This window comes from Parasteatoda tepidariorum, chromosome 4, assembly GCF_982258835.1.
Source record: "Parasteatoda tepidariorum strain Cologne lab strain chromosome 4, Ptep-v5.0, whole genome shotgun sequence".
Lineage (NCBI taxonomy): Eukaryota > Metazoa > Arthropoda > Arachnida > Araneae > Theridiidae > Parasteatoda > Parasteatoda tepidariorum.
Genome location: NC_141758.1, coordinates 79,424,332 through 79,436,415, shown reverse-complemented (window position 1 = coordinate 79,436,415; position 12,084 = coordinate 79,424,332). Strand labels below are relative to the sequence as shown.

General features: G+C 32.2%; 1 protein-coding gene across 2 annotated transcripts in view; it reads left to right on the top strand.

The window, feature by feature from the left end:
- Window positions 1-12,084, top strand: part of Tat (Tyrosine aminotransferase) — a 40,007-nt gene that overhangs the window by 26,237 nt on the left and 1,686 nt on the right. For both annotated transcript variants that reach the window (XM_071182468.2, XM_087161444.1), the window contains exons 6-11: window positions 1,065-1,256; window positions 4,509-4,591; window positions 5,608-5,677; window positions 6,893-7,021; window positions 9,655-9,738; window positions 11,970-12,068. In XM_071182468.2, the coding sequence (XP_071038569.2) occupies window positions 1,065-1,256; window positions 4,509-4,591; window positions 5,608-5,677; window positions 6,893-7,021; window positions 9,655-9,738; window positions 11,970-12,068 (657 nt within the window). The remainder of the gene's footprint in view (window positions 1-1,064; window positions 1,257-4,508; window positions 4,592-5,607; window positions 5,678-6,892; window positions 7,022-9,654; window positions 9,739-11,969; window positions 12,069-12,084) is intronic.

Here is a 12,084-nt window from a genome sequence, read left to right as displayed (position 1 = left end):
TGGACAACGATTTTCGACCCCCGAAGAAGCGGTTGATTCATTCAAAACGTATGTTCTGGAGTTACCTCAATCGGACTGGAAAAAGTGCTTTGAAAATTGGTTCAAACGCATGCGAAAGTGTATTGATCATCATGGAGAATATTTTGAAAAACAATAAAACCATTTTCGATCCTACATATTTGCTTTTTCATTGTTAGGCCAGAAATATAAATAGCAACCCTCGTATCGAGCAACTTACATATGCAACAGATTTTTAACTATCACAGTAGAAACAAGCCAGTAAGGGACAAGACTGGAATTCGGGAGTCTTGGAAATCAGCTTTAAAAACTTCTTAAAAGAAAGATAGGGTTGATGCAGATGATTGGACAGTTGGTCCATCATTTTGAAACTAACAGCCTCTTTTTGAACACGTGAAAATATTGCACAGTTACTTTTCCATCCTGAGCAGTCGCGGCGACAGTTTTCTGTCTGGCGTGGCATTGAAGTTGAATACCGTTTTATTTGTGGCATAATGCATTATTCTTCTTAATGCATTATTTAAGCAAACTAAAGCATTTCTTTAGCATTTTCCTTAGCAATGATTACTTTAAACCCAATTATCTCAAAACATGATTTTTTGAGTTACGCCGCTATTGCAGCCCATGAGCGATATATCGAATTTTTATTTCTCGTTTATCTATTTGAAATGACAAGGTTAATCGAAGTTAAAATGACAAAGACAATGTTAGTTCAGATTCATAATTGATTGGTGGGGATCAAAAAGTATTAAGAAAAGTTGTATAAGCTATAATCAAGAATAAAGAAAAAAGAATAAAATTTGGATTTACCTGATTCTTATATCAAGTTCCTCAATTCGCTTCACTCCATCGTAAGTCATTTAGTTTAAATTCCATCCTAATTTGCTCGAAAAATATTCAAAAGAATTAGCGTTTTCTAATTAACTGTTCTTAATATTTTGATGCAGGAAGTTTTTTTTAAAAAAAAGCATGGAATTTTTTTCATCTGCTCCGATAATTTTCTCAAGGATCGTGATGACGATATTTTCTTGTTCTTTCCTTTTTAGCCAAATCATGGATGGCAGGTGGATTTAGCCCATCTTGAAAGCCAAATCGATAGTCAAACAGTTGCCATCATCATCAACAATCCTTCGAATCCCTGTGGCTCTGTATTTCCAAAGTATCATTTAGAAGCCATTTTGGGCGTAGCTGCCAGAAGATGTGTGCCAATAATTGCAGATGAAATTTACGAAGACTTTGTAAGACCTAATATTTTTATTTTGTCATATATTCCTTCATTTAATTAATTTTTCTACTTTAATTAATGGAGTTCAGTTTGTTATTAATTTCATACTTTTAATGATTGCAGTCAGATGGCAACATTAGTCGCATATTTAAATGCAATACGATTATATTAATACACAAGAATGTACCAATAAATTGAAACAAGCCGATTTTAATACTGTAAAAAACGAGGACTTAGACAATTATCTGAAGTAACTGATGATGTTCCTGATTGATGTTACGATCGACTGCTGCTCCACCTTTGAAGTTATTGGAAATATTCTCTTCTCTGCGTTGAACAAAAAGGAAAAAGGTTCTCAACTCTCTATGCATGTTTTTTTTATCACATTAGTATTGCTACTGTCATCTTCATGCAATCACGTAAATATCGTAAAATTTACAAAAGCTAAGAAAAAAAATTATCGATTAATTTCATATAAAGAACCATGACTATCTGTCAAAATTATAGTTATTCCAAATATGCTGATAAAGACGCAATGTTCCAATGTTATTATTAACACATATATTGTTAACTAAACAATCTTATGGCTGACTGGAATTCACAAGATCACTTAGTTTTTGCATGATAGAAATTTGTCTAACTTTATGAACCCAGTGTTTTCATTACAGAAAAAAAATGGGAGAGAATTTCTCACCCTTTCTCAAAAACAGGGTGAGATTTCAAAAAGTTAAGTGAGATTTCTACAAATTAAAAAAACACGAATAGATTTGGAAAAAAAAATTTTTCTTTAATTACAATACATTTTTAAAATCTTCTAATTGAATATTTTTGCTGCATCATCATATGGAAAATGTTCTATATCTACTTTTTCAACAGCTATTATATTTATTTGGTTAAAAAATATCCGTATTTGTTTCGTTTTGACCGTTTCTACGGACATTTGTTTCATTTTCATTTGTTCGCTACGGAGTAGAAGATGTCGCCTTAACAAGGTATTTGTCCATCTTACATTCATGCACAAAAAATGTAAACGACTTACATGAAGATACCTTACCTACGGTGAACACATGATCGCAGAGAAATGTGCTCTGAAAGGGTTCCGTGGTTCGGGGAGGGGGGTGTTCTGCTGTTCGCACCAGTTCTGAACAATACTGGCAAATAGGGGAGCTAGATAATCAAGGACCGATGTTCAAAATAATGAAAGTTCAAGGAAGAAAAGTGAAACGGGTTTTATTCAAAATGGCGAAAGACGAAATTTTTTTCCAAAATTCGCGCATTTTGAAATTGATTAATAGAGTGCGCGAACTTCTCGCGTTTATCATTTTTTATTGCGAGAAAAGAAAAAAATATGCGAGATTCTCGCGTTCTCGCTCTGTAGTGAAAACACTGTTTGCTTCTCCTTGCTTTGTTGCTTTATAGAAATTACATACATTTTCAAGCTCGTGTGCTCAATTTAGGCTTATAATATATTTCTCACAATACTCGATCCAGGAGTTTCCTTGTCTTCTGGATGGGGTTCAAAATTACAAGGCTACGTAGTTGGACATTAGTAGTCGCAAACCCAAAAGTTGAATCGGCTGTCCAACGACGGTTATAAAAAAAATATAAAAAATTCATCAAATGAATATTTTTTACGCAACTTAGATAGGATAGATCTGCCTAAACTACTGCCCCTCAACCTCTATCGTTTTCTTTTTTTTTTTTTTTAATTTTCAACTTAATATGAGAAAGTAAATTTTATAATATATCATTTGAAAGTTTAGTTCAGTACAAACAATCGTCTTCTGATAAATTTTCAGTTATTTGTGGTTGTGATTATAAAGTTTTAAATGAAAAAGAGTGAAACGTGTCCTGAATTAAATGAGTTTCAGTGGAGTTTATTATAAAGCCAATTTAGCAATCTACTTGTTCATCTGATTAAAAGTGTCAATGGGAAAAATGTTCCGAAATCACTTTAATATATACAAGATCATGTTATTATTTAATTTTTATATCATTATGCGAGCTGATGCATATCATTATTTAGAGTGACTTATTAACATTGCCATACATTTAATTGCTTTTTTTTTTCATTTCAAAAATTTACACCTTGTCACTTCAAAACCATCACCGTTAAGATGAGTGCCCATAAAAGATTTTAATAGTGTTTTTTAGTGTTATGAAAATACAGTTTAATTATGCCCGTTCATGAAAACGAGTTTCTAGATCTGCGCTAAGATAAAATAATTGACGAAACGTATTCTAACTAAATGTTATTTAAAAAGTGCTGCTAAAAAAATAAAAAAGTAAAACAAATTATCTGAGTGGTATATTGTTTCTTGAAAAGCTAAATTAAAAAGAATGTAAAATTAGCTTTACCTATTTTAAAGAAACCAAATCCTCCCCAAAAAATTTCTGAGTTTGCTTATCTAAATTTTAATTTAATTATTAAAATCAACTACCTAATTAGTCTGTACTAGGTAACCGCAATTATTTTTTCATATTTTACAATCGACGTTTTAACGCCGACCCAATTCTGAGTTTACAACTATCGATGTTCAATTCCGTAGCCTTGTAATTTTGAACCCAATCCAGAAGACAAAGGAGGTCCTGGATCAAGCATTTGGAGAAACTAGTCTTCATGGAGGACTTCTTAATGAAAATAGCTCGTATTTGCGTTACATTGAGAAGAAAACCACGAAAACCACCCACGGTTAGCCCGGCAGCAAGGGGACTCCAACTCATGAACCGTTTACCATTGGGGATATTTTACGTCAGCACTGTGGTTGGTGTGAGCCGGGTGCAGAATTCATATCGACCAGCAATTTATGGCAGAACTAGATTCGAACCTCTGACACCTCATAGGGAGGCGAGCGCTCGCCCCTGAGCCACCGCGACTCTGATCACGATGATTGAAACTTAGTTATAAAAATTTCCACTATTAATATATCAAACGCTCAAAGGTGTTCTATTTATTTCCAACTGTACATCGCTTACAATAGACTTTTCAAATACAGACTGAATTATGGAACCTTTCATACATTTTTACTAATTCTGTGCAGTTTTGCACCGGGTTATATGACTTTTACCGGATGCTATATCTTCGATAGCCGACTTATGCTATAAATAATCAGTTCTGAAATACGTAAAAAGAATCACCAACACTATAACTGTATTTATTATTCAAGGGAATAAAATGTTCTTTTTGATTCTTTCTTAAATGATGTCCAAAAGGAATACGTTTTATGGATTGATTCCAATTTTTAAATCTTTATTTTATTTTTAGGTTTTCCGTGGACAAGTGTTTTATCCCATTGCTTCTCTATCAACTGATGTTCCAATTCTGTCTTGCGGCGGATTAACAAAAAAGTTTGTCTGAATTCTATTTATATTTCTGAGACATTGCTTAGAGTTTTGAATGTTGACAAATACTTAATGGTTCAGCCATGTTTGTTCGCGTACTTTGAATATAAAACAGTCATTTTTTATTTTAGCGAACTATATTCGCTGGAAATATATACTTACAAATTTATTATTGTTCTTTTAGCTCTATTAAATTTCTTGCTTTATTTTTGTTTAAGCTGAAGAAAATTGATTTGGTTTTTTGCTAAAAATATTTTTAAGGTAAATTTAGCAAAAACTAGTATTTTTTTTCCAAAATTTTAACTCAGGCAAATAAATAAAAGCTAAATTACGTTATTCTAAGTTACTAAATTCACCTTTTTTTATTAATGCGATATTTTCGGTAATTTTTCTATACTGTGCAAAAAAAAAAAAAAAAAATAGTTTTACAGACTTAACGGATTTTTTTTCAAAAACAAAAAATTATCCTCAAATAATAAAAAGTTAAACATTCTTCCGACTGTGGTATTTGCTGCAATAGTTTAATGCAGTGCAGAGAAAATGTTTGTAGGCTAAGTCATGTATTTATTCCGCAGTTATAAAATTAATAGCGAAAAAATAAAGGATGGAAAATTTGCCTTTCCTTAATGTGGTATTTGTTACAGTATTCCAATGCTGTACAGGGAAATAGTTTTACAGAACAAGCCCTATATTTATTCAGCAGAATTAATGTCAACGGAAAAAGATTGGAAGTAAATATTGCTTAATGTGGTGAGTAACTCTGGTTGAGTAACTTGTGACATTCTATCAGATGATTATTTTTTATTAACATGTCCTTGACGGAGACATAAGATCTTAAAAATCATTAAATAAAAAAAGGAAAACGTTTAGTTATTTATTATTCCCCCTCCCCCCATGAATGCTAAAATATTCAAGTGAGGGTTCCTCGTTTTGTTAAAGCATCTAAGTGTAAATTATTAAATCTGTCGTTAGAAAAGTAGAATTTTAATTCATCTTTTTTTTTATTTTTATTTACAATCTAGATTTCTTGTGCCAGGATGGAGAATGGGTTGGATTTTAATTCATGATCGACAAAATATATTTGGAAAAGAGGTAAAGATAAAGCTTTCGTTTTTCTCTCTATATAAAAAGGAAAATAATTCAACTTGGTTTTGTTCGCAGCTATATAAATATGAATTTTCATTGAGTTAATATTTTATGATTTTATTAAAATAAATAAGTTTTGAACCAAGTTTTTCTTAACCAATTACAATGTAGATTTACTAAGCGTTGATACTAAGTATTTGTGAAGAATGTATGCCTGAAAACTATCTGTAAATGTAATATTAATTTCAGAAATCGCTACTCACAAAAAAATCTCTTATTTTTACAGGATGTTTGAGAAATTTCAGACATTTACTATTTTTTTTTTTAATTAATACTTTATTAAACAATTAGAAAAGAAACATCAGTGCAGTATATTATGTTGTTCCTTATATTGACACATGACGACACCAAGTTCGCCAGCCATTGGCCTTTTGTAAATTAACCAGGAAGGTGCGCCTTTCGTTTGACAAGAGAGTACTGAAAGGTTGAAAGTGCGTTCTTAGTTCAGAACCCCACGGATAGATGGCAGCACCACTCATTCGCGAAACCACTTCCTCAGTTTAGACACAGATCGGAAAGGGAAGAAAATTTTCTCCAGATCCCTGTACCCATGGTACCACGCAGCGACCGACTACGGGACTTCCGATTCCACAGATTTTACGAGCACATTTATCGCATGTACTCTATAGGTTTTAGCGGAGTCGAGGATTGCACCCGATCCCGTTCGATTCTCTAACCACTGAGCTACTAGGACCCGAGACATTATTATTACTAGTAACAGTAGTCAATTATTTTCATTACGTGTGTCAAATAAACTTTCAAAATTACTCATAATAGGTCCATCATGGACTACAAGCATTGATCCAAAGGATCATCGAAAACAATACTATTGTAAAAAGCAATAATATTGTATTCCGTGGTACGATTGAACCCGATCACGCCCGATTATTTAATCACTAGGCTACTACGGCCTTACACATTATTATTATTAGTAATAGTAGTAAATTATTTTGATTACATGTGTACAAATAAATTACAGGTGCGTCGTGGACTACAAGCATTGAGTCAAAGAATCATTGGAAGAAATATTATTGCAAACAATAATACATTGTAAACAGCAATATTATTCTCTAACCACTGGGCTTTTACGGCCCTAGACATAATTATTATTAGTAATTGTAGCAAATTATTTTGATTACAAATAAACATTCAAAATTACAGGTCCGCCGTGGACTACAAGCATTGAGCCAAAGGATCATTGGAAGCAATACTATTGTGCAAGGAGCATTGCCTGCCATTTTAAGGGACACTCCAGAAACATTTTTTGAAGACTGCATTGAAATTGTTCAGGTAATTTTATAACTACACTCTATAACAAAAAAATCGACGCACCAAGAAGGAGTATTCCGATTGAAACGAAAAATGGTGGATAGGAAGACAATGTACAGAATAGTAAATGATTAAAATTTCAGAACAATTGAATAATTAATTGCAGAGTTACAGTAACAAGTTCAATAAGGTGTTGACCCGCCTCTAGCCTGGATACAAGCTGATAGACCGATAAAGCTCCCGGATGGTCTCTTGCGGTATTTCCTGCCAAATTCGATCCAATTGTCGGACGAGGTCATCAACATTCCGTGCCAGATGCAATCGCCTTCCCATCATATCCCAGACATGCTCGATTGGAGAGAGATCTGGTGATCTGGCAGGCCAAGGAAGAGTTTGACAAGCTTGCAGACCGTTCATAGCAACACGTGCCGTATGTGGTCTAGCATCTTTCTGCTGAAAAACCAGCCCAGGGAGCTGCAAAAGGAACGGTAGCAAAACAGGTCTTAGGATGTCGTCGACGTACCGCTGTGCAGTAAGTGTACCTCTAATGACGACCAAAGGGGCCGGCTGTCAAAGGAAATGGCACCCCAGACCATAATGCCTCGTTGAGGGCCGTTTGTTGAGGGTTGAGGGTTGGCGAGAGCCAGCGAGCAGGGGGCGAAGCCTCCTAGTATTATATAAAACGCTAATACGTACGTATGTATCAATAAAACCGGTGATATTTCTTTTCTCGCGTTGGCAACAGTTTTCATTTTTAATTAATAGGCTTCGGCGCGCAAGAGCACGTAGTGAGCATCATATGGCTAATCTATATTATATAAAACGCTAATAAGTTTTAATTGATAGGCTTCGGCGCGCAAGAGCACGTAGTGAGCATCATATGGCTAATCGGGGGAATTCTTACCGAATTATCAAAAAAATTCTCACAAAATTATCTTCATCGAAGCCGATGCTTTACATCCGGCGTTCAGTACTATTTCATATTGCTTTACAACACATGGTTTTAGCCCTCTGGTGGGAAAGACTTTTAAACAAAACTTACAACAGTTACTTTTCTCAACAACTGAAATTTAGAATAGTGTGATTAAGGAAAATGTGTGAACTGTTTGCAATTTCAAATTAATATTGAAATGCACAGGTTTAGAATTTTCTACAGTGAAAAGTTTTCGGAACTTCAGTGTTCTAAAAAGTATACAAAAGCTAGACGTTAAGAACGTATCCAATGAGCGAGCAAAGCGAGCATCGGATTGCGAAGCAATCCGAAATGAACGGCGAAAGCAGTTCCGGGGGATGGCGAGCGATAGCGAGCAGGGGGCGAAGCCTCCTAGTATTTCTTTATTTTTGTAAGACAGTATTTTTTTCATAAAATTTTCATGCAATTTACGTTACTGGGGGTCGCACAAAAAAATTACCATACTGTTATTGAAGCTGGTGACATTTAATTAATTGTGGTAATAAGTACTATTGGCGCTATAGGTAATAGGCACTTAAAATACTAATATAGGTAGCTAATATGCTAATAAAGTTACCTAATATATTAATATAGGTATGCAGGTACTGGGGTAATGAGTATTTTTCTGTCCTTCGAAACGGATAAGTACCAATTTTTATGCATGAATATTTCTTTAAACTGAGAATTAAAATAAAAATTATGTTTTTTTTTTTTTTTAAATATTATTGAAATAATCTGTACAATTTGTTTAAGATCTCCCGGAACAGATAAGAACCAATTTTTATGCATGAATTTAGAAAAGGAATTAAAGTAACAATTATAATTTTTTAAACTAATACTTGTCATAAAATTTCATAAATTAAAATATAAAACATATTTTTAAATGCTTTGAAGACAAAAAGGAGGAATAATTTGAAAAAATGGGCTTAGAAAGTGCATTAAATGTAAACTAGACAGACTTCTTTTTGTGCCTTTTACGTGGAAGTACTTTTTTGTACCTTTCACAAATTTTAGTCTTTCTGGACGACTAGGAATGGTGTAGAAAGAATCTTAATTTCTTTCGATTCTTTTATTATGAGAAAAATCAAATCTCCGTATAGAGTAAACCAATAATTAAATTTTCGGCAATTTTTTTTAGACATTTTAAGTAAGTCTGTTAAGATGTGGTAAAGAAATAGCCCGTATTTTTGTCTGGTACAAGGAATTATCTGAAAAAAATGTAAAATCCAAGTCATGTTCAGCAGAAAAAACGGTCATGAGCACTCCAAAGAAAAAACGGTCATGGATGATGTTCATCGCAGATACTTGTTAGTTTGCTTACAACTAACAAGTTTTGCACACAAAAACTAACAAAAGGCTAGTTAAATTAGTTTTCTTACCAAAACTAGCAAGGTTAGTTAAAATGTTAGTTTGTTTTTTAGAATTAATAAGATAAGTTAATACTTTAGTTTGCTTATAAGAATCAACTTGGTTGGTTTGCTCATCCGAATTAAAAAGCTTAATTTTCTTATAAGAACTAACAAGGAAGAATTGTTGTAATATAAAGAATTTCACACTTGTCACATTAGGACGGAAAATATAGCTTAAATCAATCAAAAAATTCAACTCCAAATAGTGCGTCAGTAAAATTTAGATAAACTCAGATTTTTTTAAAATTTGTTTTTACATTTTTGTGTAATTTAATTTTAAAATTTATTTCTAGAGAAATGCAGTTCTGGCCTATTCTATTATCGCAGAAGTACCAGGACTAAAGCCTGTTATGCCAGCTGGAGCTATGTACATGATGGTACTACATTATATACATTAATTTACATATATATTAAATTGCATATATATTAAATTGCATATATATTAAATTACATACATAAATATTATTATATTTATGATTTAATTATGAATTTAGCATAAATAACTTCAGAAATGATTATCTAATAACTAAACTAGTTTTTTGTGATATTTTCTACAATTATGAGCAAAACGGTGATAAATGAAGAATACTAGATTTAAATATTTTATTCAACTTCTGAAAAACTCCTTTTTATTTATTTATTTTTTGTGAGTTCGATTATACTCATAAAATATTTCAGGAACTCTGTGTGTTATACTCACGTATATAATAATGTATATATTTGAAAATTTTTAAACTATGAAACAATACAACAAAAGTCATGGCATGGCATTCAAGTTTTTTACAAAAAATAGTTCAAAAAATCACAACCAGAGACAATAGCTCTAACAAAGAAAATAGCTATTTATACTATATTTAGGTCAAAGATTTTTTGAAAATTACGGCTTCTTGCCAATTTAGAATCATTTCATGGTTTTTGTGAAAATACAAAATATAGCTTTATCCAAAAAGTAGAAACTTTAGGGGCGGGTTTAAAAGAGAAAAGCTAAAGCTTGGTAATAATATTAATTTCAAATCGCTTCAAACTATTGATTTTTAGACATTTGATCCGAATGACTCCATTCATGCAAATTTTTATTTCTATAAGATTAGACTTTGCGTTCTTTATTTAAGGTGTTTCGTTAGGGCTGCCCTTAATGTATATTTTCAGAATCTTTGTACAAAATTAAGTAAAAAAGGTATACGCAATAGAGGTCGTAAATTAATATTTAAGCGAGGAACAAAAATGATTTCTCAATGTGTAAATCGAATCACTACAAAGAAAGACAGGATTAAAAACATTGAAATATTTTTGATGGCTGTAGGAAACAAAAAGAAGCCAAAAGTCTATTACTAGAAAATTTCTTCGAACTTCATCAGGCAATCAAACCAGTTTTCATGTCTTTCACTTCGCCTTCCGCACAAGTGATTCGGTAGATATTGATAGCATATAAAAAATATTTATATATTTATCTTTAATTGTTTAGTTTTATTATGAATCATGGTGAATTATTTTAAATATTTTATAATCTGTATCGCTGTAATTTTCTTAATCAACAAAATACATGCCTTATTTCCTTAAGGGAGGATCGGGCATACTAAAAACTTTCTTCCTCAATTAAATATTAATTTACGACCTCTAATGTATATACTTTTATAAATTTCTTCTAAATAACGATTTAAAAATATATATGTAAAGAATAGTGCTTTATAGTGCAATAGCACCTTACATATATGGATACTAAATAATCGATACTAAAAACCCAAAATTACGGATAACACATTTTAATGACGAATAAGAACATACACAAAATGCAAACAGTACAACAACGCTACTTTTTAGAACTTTTTAAAAACGAAATGAGGAAAAAAAGAACATTTGTCCTCTCCAACAGCGACAAACTATTGCTTAATGTCTTTAACCAGGGGTCTGTCCAGACATTTTGTAAAAGGTCCGGTTTTTGTAAAATTGTGAAAAAATTACTTCGTAATTTGTAAATATAAAATAAACGTCAAGTCGCATTCTTTCAACCTGGGCCCGGCTTTTATGAATTTGTGCAAATAGGGTCCGGTTATTGCAAAAAACTTTTTGAAGGAGTTTTTAAATTGTAAAGACATACAAGATTATGCTCAGCCCTGTAAAATTATAATTAAAAAAATTACATTTTCAAAACCAAACAGCAACTGCTGCTTCTAAATTAGGGATACAACATACAAATATCTGGTATTTAGCCTATACTGCTGAACGCAGAATATTCATTTCTGACGAATAATGGAAGAAGCGTCTGCTGAAGACAAAACTTTATTCGTTTACATCCATCTTTCTTATTTTCCCCTCTGGGAAGGGTTTATTCAATTAACAAAACAATAATGAAGATAAACAAATTTGTGAAGGGTCCGATTAAAAGAAAAATCATTTTCTGAAGGGTCCGTTTTTAAATTAAAATATTTTATGAAAGGTCCGTTTTAATGAAAAGATATTTTGTGAAGGGTCCGTTGACGGACCCAAATTTCTTCTAAACAGACCCCTGCTTTAACAATATAATTTTTTTACATTCACGTGCTTTATCATACTCTTACATTGTTGAAATTAGTTGTTTTACTTATTGTATACAATAATATTTTGCTAGGTTGGAATTCAAAAATCATCTTTCCCAGCTTTTAAGCATGACATGGATTTCGTTGAATTCCTGATGTCGGAGCAATCAGTCTTCTGCCTTCCCGGATGTGTGAGTTATCAATACT